The 20,184-nt window shown below is 45.1% G+C and overlaps 1 protein-coding gene across 1 annotated transcript in view; it reads left to right on the top strand.

The window, feature by feature from the left end:
• si:ch211-180f4.1 (uncharacterized protein LOC100144405 homolog) overlaps nt 1-8,356 on the top strand; it is a 15,268-nt gene extending 6,912 nt beyond the window's left edge. The window contains exon 2 of the mRNA XM_035738068.2: nt 3,854-8,356. Coding sequence (XP_035593961.1) covers nt 3,942-6,170 — 2,229 coding nt within the window. The 5' untranslated portion in view covers nt 3,854-3,941 and the 3' untranslated portion in view covers nt 6,171-8,356. The remainder of the gene's footprint in view (nt 1-3,853) is intronic.
• The last annotated feature ends 11,828 nt before the right edge of the window (nt 8,357-20,184 follow it).

Genomic DNA, 20,184 nt, shown 5'->3' with positions numbered 1-20,184 from the left:
GTGTGAACATCTGGCACGGTAATCTCTCTTAAATTAAAATGTGAGCCATGCAAAGCACCCTGCCTGGTCATGGCCCTGAGTGGCTCAACTTTGTATTAAGGGGAAGCATGGAGTCTAACATCTGTCTAAGGGTTGTGTTTCTAATGCCAGAAAGGGCTTTTCAGATACTTAGTTATTATCCCTCATTTCAACATGAGAGCACCTAAACAAGGTTGTTCATCGCAGCATTCAGAAAAACAATAACAGACCTTAGTTCCCAGCATTCCGTAAAATGCATAATGTCAGGTCTGGTGCATATTGTTTATTCATGAGGAGGACTGTTATTTATTAACAACAGGGTGTTGTTGTCTTCCTAGGACATTAGCTTACATGGTTACCAGTGCATTTAAAAAATATGAAATTACAATTGTAAAGCAAAAATTGGAGTGAGAGGTAATACATAGTGATTAGTGGTTAATTTGTTGTTTTGTGAGGTTGTCATTTTAAAGAGCCGCATCCATCAAAATGAGACAGCTGCAAGCATCTGATGCCCTAGGTCTAGGAGCACAGTTTACAGCCTAAAAATAACACTAGACCTTTGGACAATTTATTCATATACTGTCTGGATTGGACAGACACATCACTCACGGTTAGGAGAGGAGGCAAGAAGTCATGTCTGAGTGACAAAGGATTGGATAATGATGGGGACTGAGTATCCTGTTGACAAAGGATTGGATAATGATGGGGACTGAGTATCCTGTTGACAAAGGATTGGATAATGATGGGGACTGAGTATCCTGTTGACAAAGGATTGGATAATGATGGGGACTGAGTATCCTGTTGACAAAGGATTGGATAATGATGGGGACTGAGTATCCTGTTGACAAAGGATTGGATAATGATGGGGACTGAGTATCCTGTTGACAAAGGATTGGAGAATGATGGGGACTGAGTATCCTGTTGACAAAGGATTGGATAATGGGGACTGAGTATCCTGTTGACAAAGGATTGGATAATGATGGGGACTGAGTATCCTGTTGACAAAGGATTGGAGAATGATGGGGACTGAGTATCCTGTTGACAAAGGATTGGAGAATGATTTGGACAAAGCATCCTGTTGACCAAGGATCCATTGTAGTTGGGTTCTTTAAACATGGCTAGAGGGGTTGATAATGGGGCGAGGTATGTCTGCCTGGGTAGTGATATCAAAATCGATATGAAGGAAAATGTACAGTGATACTGGTGTCAGAGTACTGGCTGCTGAATGTGCCTCTGATCTGGTTGTTGTGTTCTCCCAACTGATCCATCCCTCCTACTGTACATCCTGCTGTAAAAGCATTCTCACACACACTATTTTGTATATACCTACATTTCTATATTTTAGTTACACCCACTGATCTTTCAGCTCTGTGTCTATCCTGTCCTCCATTTGCATGTTCCAGTGTTCCACCCGTTAGAGCCCGTTGAGGTTTTAGAGATAAGGAACAGCCACGGAGCACCAGCCATTAAGAGCAGCCCAAGGGTTGGTTCCTTTGCTACTTCCTGTCAGGTTGCCATGGCATCAGGCAAGGTGGCCCTGTTTCCTGCCGCCCAAAGGAACTGTGGGGGTTACGTCCTAAGTGTGCCCCTGTTCTCTAATGTGATCAGACAGGCGTGGTGGAGACTGTCACACTTCCCAGCCAGACAGGGGCCCCAGCCCATCGCTGAGTGCTGCCAGCTCAGCGAGTACCACTCTGAAACATCTCCCAATGTAATATTAGGACTGGAGCTTGCCTCCACTGTAGCCTCCTCCATCAGATATATTTTAAAGCCACTAACCGTGCTTGGCTCTGCCCCTCTGCGGCTTAGCCTTCTCTGATGCAACTCTCCAGGGAGTCAATTTGTGTGCAGCGCTTGAAAGGAGCTGGGTAATTATTCCCATCTTGTTTTCATTTTCGTGTCTTTTCATTCTGGTTCTATTGGTGTAACTCTAGTGTGTCAATGTACCGTCTTTGTTCAGAAGATTTCAAACAAGGCTTTGTCATGCCAACGTTTCCAAAGGCTGAGCAAGAGAATATGTCTTGGGAGCACCACAGAATACTCACACTGTGTTTTTGTGATTTGATTTGTTACCCACTTCTTTTTCTCCCCACACTGTACTTTAGTGAATAATTGAATGAGACTGTGGGTTTGCTGTCTCTTTGGTGTAAGCCACTGACAGCATGAGGTATGTGTCTATGGAGGTTTGTGGAGAAACAACAGATTTGGAGTGGGTTGACAATCGACCTCTTGACAGCTATAATTTAAAAAATCATAGTTAATACATTGGATGTGGGCTAGAGTAGTCCACGTTACTGGGTTTGAATGAGATACTAATGTTTTGTGCTGATGAATAAGTTACATTTGAGGAAAGGCGTCTGACCTAAATACCAAAAATACCCCAGTCTACCTGCGCATCTCTCACATTTTAGAGCTATTTCTCTCATAAAACATCAAGATGGTTGAGCAGAGAAGAAACATCAAGATGGTTGAGCAGAGAAGAAACATCAAGATGGTTGAGTGGAGAAGAAACATCAAGATGGTTGAGCGGAGAAGAAACATCAAGATGGTTGAGTGGAGAAGAAACATCAAGATGGTTGAGTGGAGAAGAAACACATCAAGATGGTTGAGTGGAGAAGAAACAATTCCCTGACATTACGTCAACAGAGCCTGATGCTTGTCATCTTAAGGCATTCCAATCGCACTCTGCCAAAGTTCAAATCCTCTTTACTGTGAGGTCATTGGTAAACAGAGTCATTCTAATGTTTGGAGAAACCGGTGTGTGTTGACATTTCCCTATTGAAGCTGACTGGTAGTTTTTAAAGAAGCTTTTTTGGATAGCAATATGAACCTCAATATGGCAGGTATGCTATGGAGGCTTCAGTTCCATGAGTATGACACTGAGGTATTTAAAACAAGCAGTGGAATCAAAGTCTGTAATATAAAATTAGGTGCCAGTTTTCAAAATGTCACCCTTGTCTGGTTTCAGGTTCTCATTTCATGTTGGTGTTGTTTCTGACCAGTGCGGAGGCAGAAGGGAATAACGTTATTTATCTTCCTGAGCAGTAAATGCTGTTCAACCCACTGATTCATTGTGTAACAATGCCTATTACCTGTCACCAGCCTCTCACTGCCTGCCACAGAACCCACAGAAACTAGTGGAGAGAGACCTGGAGGCACACGTCTCAACCCCACACATAAACTGATCCTAGAATTATTGTAACATGTAAATTATCGTCACAAACACATTACATTATTAAAAAGCCACATTCAAATTGGATATACACAGCTACAGTATTGATTTCTACATTTAGTTTCCTCAGGGCTAGAAGATAGATTTTGTGTCACAGAAAACAGCCCAATGTCTGCTGTGCCATGTGGAGGTTCGGTTGAATTTACCGTGGGTTCCATAAGCTGATGGACACCTTAATGCCTTTGGCTTGACAATATGTTTTCCTGCTGGGTCAGGCTGATTTACAGAGTAACAGGAGCTCTGAATCATTCATACTGCCCCAGTCTTCACATAGACTTTTATTTCTTATAGTTGTGGCCCCTGAGGTAACACAACATCACAGCTTTAAGGAAACCTTGTTGTCCACAATGTGTTCTACAATTACCATGAATGTGAAAAAGAGAGAACTATTCATCACCCGTTTAAGTGGGCTGCCTAATTCAATTGTATTTTTTTATTGATTTGCAGGTGTGTTGTAAAACATAAACAAATACCTGATAGATGTATCTTTACCTTAAATAAATAATAACTTACAAATGAATGGTTGTTGACCATATTTACATGTGAAATGCATTATTGTCATGCAATATTTTTGACAATATGTTTTATCATTTCTTCTTACAGGATTAGACCTAAGCTCCATCGTCATAGCAGAAGAAGGCACAGTTTAACCTGGCCCAGGGTTAACAGGGTTACCTCATTCTACTGCAACATGGGAGGATCTGGGATCTGTGCTCGGCTGATGATTGTCTGTCTAATGGGGATCTCATGTCAAAGTTCAGAAGCTAGTTCTCCCTGCCCAGCGCAGTGTGTATGTGAAACACGTCCATGGTACACACCTCAATCGGTATACCATCAGGCCAAGACGGTGGACTGCAATGAGCTCCATCTTAGTGGGGTCCCGTGGAATATTTCAGGTGACACTCAGGTGCTTCTCCTCCAGAGTAACAACATCTCCTCTGTGTCTGTGGAGCTCCAGAGTCTAGTCAACCTCACAGAGCTAGACCTCTCCCAAAACCACTTCACACAGATCCAAGACATTGGACTGCACAACCTGACCCAGCTTGTCACTCTCTACCTTGAGGAAAACCAAGTAAAAGAACTGCAAGATTTCTGTCTGAAGGATCTTGACAGTTTGGAAGAGCTTTACATCAACCATAACCAAATCTCCTCCATTGGGCCTAAAGCCTTCTCTGGGCTCAGAAACCTCCTGAGGCTCCATCTCAACTCCAACAAGCTGGTGGCCATAGACAGCCACTGGTTTGAGTCTCTCCCTAACCTGGAGATTCTCATGATTGGGGAGAACCCCATCCTGGGGTTACAGGATATGAACTTCCACCCCTTGTCAAAGCTGCACAGTCTGGTGCTGGCTGGCATGGGCCTCAGGGAGGTCCCGTCAGGAGCTTTCCAGGGGTTGGAATACCTGGAGAGTCTGTCCTTCTTTGACAACAAGCTGACAGCAGTCCCCAAAGATGCCCTCCGGGTCCTACCAAATCTCAAGTTCTTAGACCTTAACAAGAATCCCATTGGCCGTGTTCAGGAGGGAGACTTCCATGATTTCCCCCATCTGGAGGAGCTGAGTCTGAATAACATGGAGGGCCTGGTTGCCATTGAGAGGGGGGCGTTCTCCAACCTCCCAGAGATGGCAAAACTGGAAATTTATAACAACCCCCATTTAGCTTATATTGATCGTGCTGCTTTCATTGACATGGGTGGCCTGCGCACTCTGTTAGTCCACAACAATGACATCAGCCTCTTGTCACACGAGGTTTTGTCCTCTTTCCCTAGCCTGGATGAAGTGAGTCTCCACAGTAACCCTCTCAGGTGTGACTGCCTCTCTAACTGGGGCCCAGTCCTGGGGAACCAGTCCACCCTCAAGTTGCTGGAGTCCCAAATCACCCTCTGTGCCTCCCCTCCCCATTTGGTTGGCCACGCCCTCCAGGAAGTGGTCACCACCAGCTGGAATGTTGTCAGCAACACCTGCCTCCCTCACATCTCCCTGCACACATTCCCCCCACTGCTCAATGTCACTGCTGGACAACCCCTGACTCTGGACTGTTGGGCTGTTGCTGACCCTGCACCTCAGTTCTACTGGGTGACGCCAACAGGAGACAAGGTGACCTCAGAGGCTGTCTCTGCAGTCATGGTGGACGGCAGGAGCACAAAGAAACACAGACTGCAGGAACAGGGGGCTCTGGAGATCCTCCAGGTTGAGCCAGCTGATTCTGGTCTGTACACGTGCGTGGCGTGGAACACAGAGGGGGCGGACACGCGTAGTGTGTCAGTGTACGTGGAGAAAGGAGACTGGCACGGTGGCAGGCTGAATGTCGGGGGGCACACGGTAAACACCATAATGGCCCTGGTGGTCCTGGCTAAGATCATCCACTCCCAGTCAGTGGTCCTGGAGTGGAAACTCTACCCTCCTCATTTCCACAGCCATGAGGCATCTCAGCCCAAGTGGTCCAGCGCCACCATGAAGATTGACAACCCTCAGATCAGCTATACAGCCAAGGTTCCGGTTGATGTGCAAGAATACAACCTGACTCACCTGTTGCCCTCGACAGAGTACAGAGTGTGTCTGACCATGTCAGCTACAGAACAACAGACGCAACACTCCTGCATCAACGTCACCACCAAGGAGGCCAGTTTTGCTGTGGAGATGGTGGCCCAGCCCACCAATGTGGCCCTTGCAGCTGTCATGGGCTCCATGTTTGCCATCTGCATCATGGCCCTGCTTGTGTTCTACATGGGCCGGCGTATGAAGCAGAAATCCTGCCATCACTCCCTGAAGAAATACGTGCAGCATGCCACCTCCATCCCCCTGAATGAGCTCTACCCTCCCCTGATCAACCTGTGGGAGAACGAGACTGAGAAGGAGAAAGAGGGTCCAGTGGATCCCCAGAACTCTCAGATTGACACCTCAAAGACATACATGTGGTAATAAAGGTCAAAGTGCGTAGATGTAAAAGAGACATTTAAAGACGTTTATGTACTGTACTGTATGTAATCTTAGTTACTGCTCAATCTTGAGATTTAAGAGTAAGATGTCATTGTGAAAGATAAGGTATTTTTAGACTGCAGATCTCTAGCTCAAGCACACTTAGTTGTCCCGTTGAATAAGGATCCTATTGTAATGCAGTTGTTACATAAGGAAATATGCTGAGTGGGCCAGGTTTGAAGTATCCATGGCCAAACACACCTCCACAGAAGTACACTAACATTAAGCATGTAAGATATTTTATTGTTTATTTAATTCACTTTCTAGATTATATTTAACTAAATATGAAACGAAACCATACTACATTTCTGCCAGAGCACTTAGGTCAAGACCTGTTCACTGCTGCGTACTAATTCCAAATCACTGTTTAGGATTTCTTGCATGTCTACCTGCATGTTTTTCCTGTGCTCTGAGTATTTAGTCAAGTACCACTTCTCTCCTTTCCCTTTGAAATATACAGGTGTAAAGCTGACAACGAAACATGTTTCTTCTACTTGGGGGTCGTATCCTGTTGTTCTTTCTTCTTTAGATGATTACTCAACGGACCCTGTTTCGTAGCTTTAAAGGTGGACTCGGCGATATGACGTAGATGGAGAAAGTAAACAGCATAGTGGGTCAATTTCCGCAACAACTAAGACAGTTGAAGCGCGAGGCTCAACTTCTCCGCTTATTTTGGTGCCATGGCTACCACGCTGTGAACCCCGTGCACATGCGCATATACTGTGTGACTGTGTGAGAGCGAAGTCTTGCTCATATCTGCGGTGCAGCTTGTGGCAACGTAATTTCACTGAGTCTACCTTTAACAGTTCATGAACATACAGTAAGGAAATAAATGCCATTCTTGTCTGGCATTGCATTTATTGTCCATTTGTTACTGTTAGCCTGCACACGAAGAAAAAAAACAGCATTTGAATGTATGTTTATTTATTTGTTTGCTAACTTGTTTCATATATATTTATTTTCTCACATTTTATAATCGAAAATGTGCATTATAGTTAACCTATGCAGGATAAATGAACACTACCCTCATGTTCTTTGACTTGTTCATTACCAGACCGAAATCATAATGAAGTCATGCAGAGTTGAACCTTTATTAAGATTCTCTGCATGGACAGTTAAGGGGTATTAACAACATGCGTTTTCCTTCACACACAATGCAACATTTAGTGCTATCTACTGTCTATCATGGTGGTTAATTACCACATACGTGATTTATTTATGTTCTATTAAAAATATATTTCTAGAATATAGCAATTTAAGGTTGCACACAATGGCCAGTTACTGCATGAGTTTGCACTATATTTTGTGGACTGTTTTTTAAACCATGCCATACAGTACAAGTGAACCTATTTAAGATGGAATATTTACTCACAATACAATGCACTTAGTTGTTGGACTATGCTCATCCAAATGTCTCCCCTGTACCAAAATATTTCAACCAAGATTCGACAGCTTGAGCAGATCTGGAAAATGTCTCCAGGATATACTGCTTTTTAACTCAGATGTAACACAATATTTAGACACATTACATGGTTTTGCATTAGATGTAGGAAACTGCTTATTTTTTCATTTAATTTTATAACCTGATGAAACATCCAAACATTTTAGTTATGTGCTTATTTGTTTATATATTGATTGATTATGAATATGACACATATTAATCAAAAATCAGTTTTTTATATATATATAATATATATATATATATATATATTGAGCTATTCAAAAACATTAAGCCAAGGAATAACATTTCAGACACAATACATTTATTGTGTGTATAGTTCCATAACAAAGAGGCTGAAAATATCTTTTGAGCTATCAAAATGCTGTATGTAGCAAAAGGCTGACTCTCAAAATGAAAATGAAAATGTTGACTAAAGCATGCCATCTAGTGGCATTAGGTCATTAATCAAAGTACAGTGTAACGTTTCAAATGCTGTAGTCTAGAATTTGATTAAACTTGACAGTGAATTGCAGGGTATTTTGTAATATAAAGCAATCTTGTTATATTTTAATTAAACCATTAATGTTCCTCAACACTTTAGACGTATCGGTCTGTGCTTCTGTAGTTAATGGGAGATGACTGCGAAGAAATGTATTTCTTGCCATGAATAAAATCATTATCCCACTTATTTGAATTTCCTGTATCCATTTTTTTTGTTACGGGAACATTCTTCTCTTGTAGTATGAAAGAGAAAACATTTCAAATTTTAGAAAATGATAGGCAGAATCTACTGCACACCCACAGCTGATTAGTGAAGGTGTTGTAGGCAAAAGTGAAGAAACAGGAAAAAGTATCTGCACACTTCTAGTCAGATGCCATTTTTCTTTAATTGTGGCTCAGCTTTCAGTCAGCTGACCTTCATCAGCTCAGCAACAAGAATCTGAATGCAAATGTGCAGACTTTCCTGTTTCTCAAGTTTTAGTAAAAAAAAAAAAAAAATCAAATCAAATGTTATTTTTCATACACATATTTAGCAGATGTTATTGGTCACATACACATATTTAGCAGATGTTATTGCGGGTGTAGCGAAATGCTTGTGTTCCTAGCTCCCACGGTGCAGTAGTATCTTAACAATTCACAACAAATCACAATACACACAAATCACTGGAGACTCATATCCCTGGAGACTCATATCACTGGAGACTCATATCACTGGAGACTCATATCACTGGAGACTCATATCACTGGAGACTCATATCTCCCGCATTAGCTTTAAGCACCAGCTGTCAGAGCAGCTCACAAATCACTGCACCTGTACAAAGCCCATCTGTAAATAGCCCATCCAACTACCCCATCCACATACTGTATTTCTTTATCTTGCTTCTTTGCACATTCATCTTCTGCACATCCACCATTCCAGTGTTTAATTGCTATATTGTAATTACTTCGCCACCATGGCCTATTTCTTGCCTTACCTCCCTTATCCTACCTCATTTGCACATACTGTATATAGACCTTTTTTCTCTCTACTGTATTAATGGCTGTATGTTTGTGTATTCCATGTGTAAGTAACTATGTGTTGTTGTATGTGTCAAACTGCTTTGCTTTATCTTGGCCAGGTTGCAGTTGCAAATGAGAACTTGTTCTCAACTACCCTACCTGGTTAAATGTAGGTGAAATAAATTAAATTCAAAATCTAAAAGTAAACATATGGAATTACGAAATATATAAATATTAGGACGAGCAATGTCAGAGTGGCATTGACTAAAATACATTAGAGTAGAATACTGTATATACACATATGAGATGAGTAAAGAAGTATGTAAACATTATTAAAGTGACAATATATATAAGTGTAACGGCGTTCTTCGTTTGTCGAAAGAGAGTCGGACTGAAATGCAGCGTGGTGGTTACTCATGATCTTCAATGAAGGATCGCGATACATTAAATAACTTATACAAAATAACAAACGGAACGTGAAATCTAATTACAGCCTATCTGGTGAACACTACACAGAGACAGGAACAATCACCCACGAAATACAAAGTGAAACCCAGGCTACCTAAATACAGTTCCCCATCAGAGACAACAATTGAGAACCGCCTCAGGCAGCCAAGCCTATACTAGACACACCCCTAATCAACCACAATCCCAATGCCTACAAAACCCCCAATACGACAATACAATAACCCCATGTCACACCCTGGCCTGAACAAATAATAAAAGAAAACACAAAATACTAAGACCAAGGCGTGACAGAACCCCCCCCTAAGGTGCGGACTCCCGGACGCACCTCAAAACCATAGGGAGGGTCCGGGTGGGCGTCTGTCCATGGTGGCGGTTCCGGCTCGGAACGTGGACCCCACTCCATTAAAGTCATAGTTCCTCCCTGTCGCGTCCTGGGATAATCCACCCTCGCCGCCGACCATGGCCTAATAGTCCTCACCCAGAACCCCACTGAACTGAGGAGCAGCTCGGGACTGAGGGGCAGCTCGGGACTAAGGGGCAGCTCGGGACTGAGGGGCAGCTCGGGACTGAGAGGAAGCTCAGGCAGGTAGTAGGAAGATCCTGGCTGGCTGGCGGATCTGGAAGAGACTGGTTGACTGGCAGATCTGGAAGAGACTGGATGACTGGCAGATCTGGAAGAGACTGGTTGACTGGCCGATCTGGAAGAGACTGGTTGACTGGCAGATCTGGAAGAGACTGGTTGACTGGCAGATCTGGAAGAGACTGGTTGACTGGCAGATCTGGAAGAGACTGGTTGACTGGCAGATCTGGAAGAGACTGGTTGACTGGCAGATCTGGAAGAGACTGGTTGACTGGCAGATCTAGAAGATCATGGCTGACTGGCGGATCTAGCTGCTCTATGCAGACTGACAGCTCCTTGCAGACTGACAGCTCTGGCTGCTCCATGCAGGCTGACAGCTCCTTGCAGACTGACAGCTCCTTGCAGACTGGCAGCTCCTTGCAGACTGGCAGCTCTGGCTGCTTCATGCAGACTGACAGCTCTGGCTGCTTCATGCAGACTGACAGCTCTGGCTGCTTCATGCAGGCTGACAGCTCCTGCAGACTGACAGCTCCTTGCAGACTGGCAGCTCCTTGCAGACTGGCAGCTCTGGCTGCTTCATGCAGACTGACAGCTCTGGCTGCTTCATGCAGACTGACAGCTCTGGCTGCTTCATGCAGACTGACAGCTCAGGCTGCTCCGAACAGGCAGGAGGCTCCAGCAGCGCTGTAGAGGAGAAAGGCTCTGATAGCGCTGAACAGGCGGGAGACTCCGACAGCGCAGGAGGGAAGGAAGGCTCTGATAGAGCTTAACAGACAGGAGACTCCAGCAGCGCTGTAGAGGAGGAAGGCTCTGATAGCGCTGAACAGGCGGGAGACTCCGACAGCACAGGAGAGGCGAGGCGCACTGTAGGCCTGATGCGTGGTGCTGGCACTGGTGATACTGGAGCGAGGACACGCACAGGAAGCCTGGTGCGGGGAGCTGCTACCAGAGGACTGGTGTGTGGAGGTGGCTCTGGATAGACCGGACCGTGCAGGCGCACTGGAGCTCTTGAGCACCGAGCCTGCCCAACCTTACCTGGCTCGATGCCCACTCTAGCCCGGCCAATACGAAGGGCTGGTATGTGCTGCACCTGGCTATGCACCCGCACTGGAAACACCGTGCCGCTCCATAGCATAACACGGTGCCTGCCCGGTCTCTCTAGCCCACCGGTAAGCACAGGGAGTTTGCGCAGGTCTCCTACCTGGCATAGCCATACTCCCTGTAAGCCCCCCCCCAATAATGTTTTTGGGCTGCTTTTCGGGCTTCCATCCGCTTCGCCGTGCTGCCTCCTCATACCAGCGCCTCTCCGCTTTTACCGCCTCCAGTTCTTCCTTGGGACGGCGATATTCTCCAGGCTGAGCCCAGGGTCCTTTTCCGTCTAATATCTCCTCCCAAGTCCAGAAGTCCTTTGATCGCTGCTCCTCACGATTAACAGGGAGAGTTGGCTCAGGTCTGACTCCTGACTCTGCCAATCTCTCCCTGAGCCCTCCCCCAATACATTTTTGGGGGTGACTTTCGGGTTTCTTTCTGCGCCGCCGTGTCTTTCTCTTCGACTCCATTCTCCTATAGACCTCTTCGCACTGCTCCAGCGAATCCCAGGTGGGCGCCGGCACTCTCTCTGGGTCGACCGCCCACCTGTCTATTTCTTCCCACGTAGTATATTCCATACTTCTGCTGTCCATAACGTCCTCCCTTCGCTGCTCATGCTGTCGCTGCCTGTTAACACGCAGCTCGGTCCGTGTGTGGTGGGTGATTCTGTAACGCATTCTTCGTTTGTCGAAACATTTACATTTACATTTACATTTAAGTCATTTAGCAGACGCTCTTATCCAGAGCGACTTACAAATTGGTGCATACACCTTATGGCATCCAGTGGAACAGCCACTTGCATCTAAATCTTTTTTTTGGGGGTGAGAAGGATTACTTACCCTTACTTACCCTATCCTAGGTATTCCTTGAAGAGGTGGGGTTTCAGGTGTCTCCGGAAGGTGGTGATTGACTCCGCTGTCCTGGCGTCGTGAGGGAGTTTGTTCCACCATTGGGGGCCAGAGCAGCGAACAGTTTTGACTGGGCTGAGCGGGAACTGTACTTCCTCAGTGGTAGGGAGGCGAGCAGGCCAGAGGTGGATGAACGCAGTGCCCTTGTTTGGGTGTAGGGCCTGATCAGAGCCTGGAGGTACTGAGGTGCCGTTCCCCTCACAGCTCCGTAGGCAAGCACCATGGTCTTGTAGCGGATGCGAGCTTCAACTGGAAGCCAGTGGAGAGAGCGGAGGAGCGGGGTGACGTGCGAGAACTTGGGAAGGTTGAACACCAGACGGGCTGCGGCGTTCTGGATGAGTTGTAGGGGTTTAATGGCACAGGCAGGGAGCCCAGCCAACAGCGAGTTGCAGTAATCAAGTAATCAGTAATCAAGACGGGAGATGTGCCTGGATTAGGACCTGCGCCGCTTCCTGTGTGAGGCAGGGTCGTACTCTGCGGATGTTGTAGAGCATGAACCTACAGGAACGGGACACCGCCTTGATGTTAGTTGAGAACGTCAGGGTGTTGTCCAGGATCACGCCAAGGTTCTTAGCGCCTGGGAGGAGGACACAATGGAGTTGTCAACCGTGATGGCGAGATCATGGAACGGGCAGTCCTTCCCCGGGAGGAAGAGGAGCTCCGTCTTGCTGAGGTTCAGCTTGAGGTGGTGATCCGTCATCCACACTGATATGTCTGCCAGACATGCAGAGATGCGATTCGCCACCTGGTCATCAGAAGGGGGAAAGGAGAAGATTAATTGTGTGTCGTCTGCATAGCAATGATAGGAGAGACCATGTGAGGTTATGACAGAGCCAAGTGACTTGGTGTATAGCGAGAATAAGAGAGGGCCTAGAACAGAGCCCTGGGTGACACCAGTGGTGAGAGCGCGTGGTGAGGAGACAGATTCTCGCCACGCCACCTGGTAGGAGCGACCTGTCAGGTAGGACGCAATCCAAGCGTGGGCCGCGCCGGAGATGCCCAACTCGGAGAGGGTGGAGAGGAGGATCTGATGGTTCACAGTATCGAAGGCAGCCGATAGGTCTAGAAGGATGAGAGCAGAGGAGAGAGAGTTAGCTTTAGCAGTGCGGAGCGCCTCCGTGATACAGAGAAGAGCAGTCTCAGTTGAATGACTAGTCTTGAAACCTGACTGATTTGGATCAAGATGGTCATTCTGAGAGAGATAGCGGTAGAGCTGGCCAAGGACGGCACGCTCAAGAGTTTGAGAGAAAAGAGAGAAGGGATACTGGTCTGTAGTTGTTGACATCGGAGGGATCGAGTGTAGGTTTTTTCAGAAGGGGTGCAACTCTCGCTCTCTTGAAGACGGGAGGGACGTAGCCAGCGGTCAGGGATGAGTTGATGAGCGAGGTGAGGTAAGGGAGAAGGTCTCCGGAAATGGTCTGGAGAAGAGAGGGATAGGGTCAAGCGGGCAGGTTGTTGGGCGGCCGGCCGTCACAAGACGCGAGATTTCATCTGGAGAGAGAGGGGAGAAAGAGGTCAGAGCATTGGGTAGGGCAGTGTGAGCAGAACCAGCGGTGTCGTTTGACTTAGCAAATGAGGATTGGATGTCGTCGACCTTCTTTTCAAAATGGTTGACGAAGTCATCTGCAGAGAGGGAGGAGGGGGAGGATTCAGGAGGGAGGAGAAGGTGGCAAAGAGCTTCCTAGGGTTAGAGGCAGATGCTTGGAATTTAGAATGGTAGAAAGTGGCTTTAGCAGCAGAGACAGAGGAGGAAAATGTAGAGAGGAGGGAGTGAAAGGATGCCAGGTCCGCAGGGAGGCGAGTTTTCCTCCATTTCCGCTCGGCTGCCCGGAGCCCTTTTCTGTGAGCTCGCAATGAGTCGTCGAGCCACGGAGCGGGAGGGGAGGACCGAGCCGGCCTGGAGGATAGGGGACATAGAGAGTCAAAGGATGCAGTAAGGGAGGAGAGGAGGGTTGAGGAGGCAGAATCAGGAGATAGGTTGGAGAAAGTTTGAGCAGAGGGAAGAGATGATAGGATGGAAGAGGAGAGAGTAGCGGGGGAGAGAGAGCGAAGGTTGGGACGGCGCGATACCATCCGAGTAGGGGCAGTGTGGGAAGTGTTGGATGAGAGCGAGAGGGAAAAGGATACAAGGTAGTGGTCGGAGACTTGGAGGGGAGTTGCAATGAGGTTAGTGGAAGAACAGCATCTAGTAAAGATGAGGTCAAGTGTATTGCCTGCCTTGTGAGTAGGGGGAAGGTGAGAGGGTGAGGTCAAAAGAGGAGAGGAGTGGAAAGAAGGAGGCAGAGAGGAATGAGTCAAAGGTAGACGGGGGAGGTTAAAGTCGCCCAGAACTGTGAGAGGTGAGCCGTCCTCAGGAAAGGAGCTTATCAAGGCATCAAGCTCATTGATGAACTCTCCGAGGGAACCTGGAGGGCGATAAATGATAAGGATGTTAAGCTTGAAAGGGCTGGTAACTGTGACAGCATGGAATTCAAAGGAGGCGATAGACAGATGGGTAAGGGAGAAAGAGAGAAAGACCACTTGGGAGAGATGAGGATCCCGGTGCCACCACCCCGCTGACCAGAAGCTCCCGGGTGTGCGAGAACACGTGGGCGGACGAGGAGAGAGCAGTAGGAGTAGCAGTGTTATCTGTGGTGATCCATGTTTCCATCAGTGCCAAGAAGTCAAGGGACTGGAGGGAGGCATAGGCTGAGATGAACTCTGCCTTGTTGGCCGCAGATCGGCAGTTCCAGAGGCTACCGGAGACCTGGAACTCCACGTGGTCGTTGGGACCACCAGAGTAGGGTGGTCGACGCGGTGTGGAGCGTTTGTATGATCTGTGCAGAGAGGAGAGAACAGGGATAGACAGACACATAGTTGACAGGCTACAGAAAAGGCTACGCTAATGCAAGGAGATTGAATGACAAGTGGACTACACGTCTCGAATGTTCAGAAAGTTGCTTACGTAGCAAGAATCTTATTGACTAAAATGATTAAAATGATACAGTACTGCTAAAGTAGGCTAGCTGGCAGTGGCTGCAATTGTTGACACTACACTAATCAAGTCGTTCCGTTGAGTGTAATAGTTTCTACAGTGCTACTATTCGGGGCTAGCTGGCTAGCTAGCAGTGTTGTTTACGTTACGCTCGACAATAGCTGGCTAGCTAACCTAGGAAATCGCTCTAGACTACACAATTATCTTTGAAACAAAGACGGCTATGTAGCTAGCTATGTAGCTAGCTACGATCAAACAAATCAAACCGTTGTACTGTAATGAAATGAAATGAAATGAAAATGTGAAACTACCTGACCGGGTTGTTGAATTCAAACAGTAGACGTTGGCTAGCTGTTAGCTGTTGGCTAGCTAGCAGAGTCTCCTACGTTAAGGACGACAAATAGCTGGCTAGCGACCCTCAGTGAATTAAGATAATCACTCCAAGGCTACACACACTAAACTACACAATTATCTTGGAAACAAAGACAGCTATGTAGCTAGCTAACACTAGACTAATCAAGTCGTTCAGTTGAGTGAATAGCACTACAGTGATGCTAATCCGTGTGCGTTAGCTAGCGTTGCTAGCTCCTGGGCGAATAGCAGTGAAGGCTACGTTAGGGCGACGAAATACGATAATTATGCAATTATCTCTGATACAAGGACGGCTATGTAGCTAGCTAAGAAGAATTGCTAAGATTAGACAAATCAACCGTTGTACTATAATGAAATGTAATGAAAAAGTTATACAACCTGCAGAGCCGAACAAATTGTCGCTCCAACCCGGAACCGAGAAAGAGAGTCAGACCGAAATGCAGCGTGGTGGTTACTCATGATCTTCAATGAAGGATCGCGATACATGAAATAACTTATACAAAATAACAAACGGAACGTGAAATCTAATTACAGCCTATCTGGTGAACACTACACAGAGACAGGAACAATCACCCACGAAATACAAAGTGAAACCCAGGCTACCTAAATACAGTTCCCCATCAGAGACAACAAGAATCACCTGACTCTGATTGAGAACCGCCTCAGGCAGCCAAGCCTATACTAGACACACACCTAATCAACCACAATCCCGAAGCCTACAAAAACCCCAATACGACAATACAATAACCCCATGTCACACCCTGGCCTGAACAAATAATTAAAGAAAACACAAAATACTAAGACCAAGGCGTGACAATAAGGCTGCAACACAAGAATGATGTGTATATGGCTACCTGTGGAGATGAGAGGGGAAGAATGAAGACCAAGAAATCCATTTAATTATTTTGGATATGATATAATTAATTAATCAATAAGGCCCGAGGGTGTGGTATATGGCCAATATACCACAGCTAAGAGCTGTTCTTTTGCATCGCATAGTGACTAGACACAGCCCTTAGTTGTGGTATATTGGCCATATACCACAAACCCCAGAGGTGCCTTATTACTATTTATAAAAATGGTTACCAATGGAATTACAGCAGTAAAAATAAATGTTGTCATACCGGTGGTATACGGTCTGATATACAATGGCTGTCAGCCAATCAGCATTCAGTGCTTGAACCACCCAGTTTATAATTGCTATTCAGTTTATAATTGCTATAATAAACTGGCTGGTTCGAGCCCTGAATGCTGATTGTTTGACAGCCGTGGTATATCAGACCGTATACCACGGGTATGACAAAACATTTTTTTTACTGCTCTAATTACATTGATAACCAGTGTATACTAGCAATAAGGCACCTCAGAGGTTTGTGGTATATAGTCAATATACCACGGCTAAGGGCTCTATCCAGCCACTCCGAGTTGCGTCGTATGTAAGAACAGCCCTGAGCCATGGTATATTGGCCATATACCACACCTAGTCGTGCTTTATTGCTTAAGTAACTCTACCTAAATAAACACATTATGACTATATTTCCTCTTTGAGGAATGAAAGGATTAGGAAATTGTGAAGGTAAGGCAGGATAGCAGCCCTAATTAAACTACTAGTTTAATTAGTATTCTAGTTCCTAATTCTATGGCAGCAGCATCGCCATTTGATCATTCCAAGAATTACAGCTAGTTTAGCAGCATTCTAAATGCTCTTCCCACAATGAATAGCCTATGAATTGGAAGATACCTCACATGACTTCATGCTTTTGTCACAGTCGTCCTCTTCATCTGAAGAGGAGAGGCGAGAAGGATCGGAGGACCAAAATGCAGTGTAGTATGTGTTCATGATGAATATTTAATAAAAGAAAGCACTGAATACAAAAACAATAAACAAATAACGACCGTGACGCTATAAATGAGATCTGTGCTGACACAAATAACTAACATCACCCACAAACAAACAGTGAAACCCAGGCTACCTAAGTATGATTCTCAATCAGAGACAACTAATGACACCTGCCTCTGATTGAGAACCATACTAGGCCGAAACATACAAATCCCCAAATCATAGAAAAACAAACAGACTGCCCACCCCAACTCACGCCCTGACCATACTAAATAAATACAAAACAAAGGAAATAAGGGTCAGAACGTGACAGCTTTAAATTAGGTGAGGTAGGCAAATAGAATGTAATAGAATTACAGAACAAAAATATAGATGCAACATGTAAACTGTTGGTCCCAGGCATTTTCCATACGTACCAAAAAAAGGATGTATCTCCAATTTTGTGCACAGATTTGTTTATTGACCATTTCTCCTATGCCAAGATAATCCATCCACATGACAGGTGTCAAGTAGTTGATTAAACAGCAAGATCATTACACAGGTGCACCTTGTGCTGGGGACAATAAAAGACCACTTCAAAAAGTGCAGTTTTGTCACACAATACAATGGCATACATTTCTCTAGTTTGGAGGGAGCGTGCAATTGGCATGCCGACTGCAGGAATGTCCACCAGTGCGGTTGCCAGATAATTGAATGTTAATTTCTCTACCATAAGTAGCCACCAAAGATGTTTAGAACATTTGGCAGTACGTCCAACCGGCCTCACAACTGCAGACCACATGTAGCCATGCCAGCCAAGGACCTCCACATCCGGCTACATCAGCTGCGAGATCGTCTGGGGGGGCTGTCTGTAATTAAGCCCTTTTGTGGGGAAAAACTCATTCTGATTGGCTGGGCCCAGTGGGTGGGCGTATGTCCTCCAAGCAGTGGCGTTGGCCTTATTTCTATTACAGTATATTGGATGACTCATTCATTTTACATTCACCCAGTTCAATGTAAAAGCGATGCGTTTAGGCTACTAAATGATACTCAAATTTGCCCTATACCCATCATGAGATTGTTACAACCTAGCCTATGAATTCAAATTGACAACGTAGGTGCACACAGGTCGAGAGACAAATGTGATACATGGACAGACAATGACATTCAATACAGCCTTGCACACTCTTGCCTGCATCTATCTGAAAATGGTGTAATCATTAGTCCAACAGTTGCAAAAGAGAGTTTCTGTTGGACAAATTCGGATATGTTTTTCCCTGTTTTGTTCTGTTTGCTTCCGTTTAAGAAACGTTTTTCAACAGAATCGTCAGAATTAATACACCCCTGATCACACGTAAATACAGTTCACTTTTATAGCAGCCACGTTGTATTCCTTCTTGCATCCAGGTGCTCTCCTCCTCTCACCTCTTCCTTTCACTTTTGGACTTCAATGCACAACACATCAGCTGTATGTGACCAGGCGAAAAAACCTTTCCAAACCAAACCGCTACACACAGCCTACATCGTTGTCACCATGTTAGCTAAATTAACATCATAGTCAGCATGGCTAATAGAACTAACGCGTTAGTAAACCCGCTACAATCATACAATAAATTAGCAACACCAAAAGCTTACCTTGACTTGGAAAAGTTCCAGTGTTGTGTTGGAAAGCCATAGGCAGCTAACTAAAATTGTTAAACTATTGTCTTTCGCTCTCTTTGAGTCAACTACTCACCACATTTTACACACTGCAGTGCTAGCTAGCTGTAGCTTATGCTTTCAGTACTAGATTCATGTCAGTTCATGTTGCAAGAGTTCTGATAGAGGACGTCCTCCGGAAGATGTCATAATTACTGTGTAAGTCTATGGAAGGGGGTGAGAACCACGAGCCTCCTAAATTTTGTATTGAAGTCAATGTACCCAGAAGAGGACGGAAGCTAGCTTTCCAACCAGCGACACCATGGTTCTACCCTACAAAACAGTGTGTTTTAATCAATTATTTGGTGACATATTTAGTATAGTTATCAAAAACGTGTAACTTTTTTAATGTTTAATTTAAAAAAAAAATGTATTCACTGAGGAGGATGGTCCTCCCCTTCCTCCTCTGAGGAACCTCCACTGCAAGGCCCAAACATTGCTGCACCCATACCCAGTCATGTGAAATCCATAGATAAGGACCTAATTTATTTATTTAATTTGACTGATTTCCTTATATGAACTGTAACTCAGTCAAATCTTTGAAATTGTTACATGTTGCATTTATATTGTTGTTTAGTATACTTTCTTTTTCCAGGAACAACTTCAGTTGATCAGAGATGTGATGACCCACCTCAACCATGTATTGTAGGCCCAACAGAGTAAATATAGACTATGCATATTCACAACATCAACAATACTACATACAGTAAGGTTTGTGCAGTGGGGCTTGGAGCATATCTAAACATCTTGGTGAAAAGTGAGTATTTAATTTGTTTTATTAGACCTACTATTTCAGAGGTGAATGCTGAAGCAATTGCCATCACATGGGGCTCCTATGCCCAATCACACAAATCAAGTAAAGTCGGCTTTATGAACGGAAAAAAAATAACAACTAATCATGACACATGCCAATTGTTATCATATGGATTTTCCAAAATGCCTCTTCTTTTGAGGGTACATTTAATTAGGCTAAATTGCTGGAATTTGCATTAGGAATATGTGCATTCAGATACTAAAATCAAACACACATTTTATCTAATTATTTTATTCATAATATGAGTCCAAAAATAGTAAGACATGATTAGTATAGAACGGCAGGTAGCCTAGC

This window comes from Oncorhynchus keta, chromosome 27, assembly GCF_023373465.1.
Source record: "Oncorhynchus keta strain PuntledgeMale-10-30-2019 chromosome 27, Oket_V2, whole genome shotgun sequence".
Lineage (NCBI taxonomy): Eukaryota > Metazoa > Chordata > Actinopteri > Salmoniformes > Salmonidae > Oncorhynchus > Oncorhynchus keta.
This window is presented reverse-complemented; position numbering and strand designations above follow the sequence as displayed.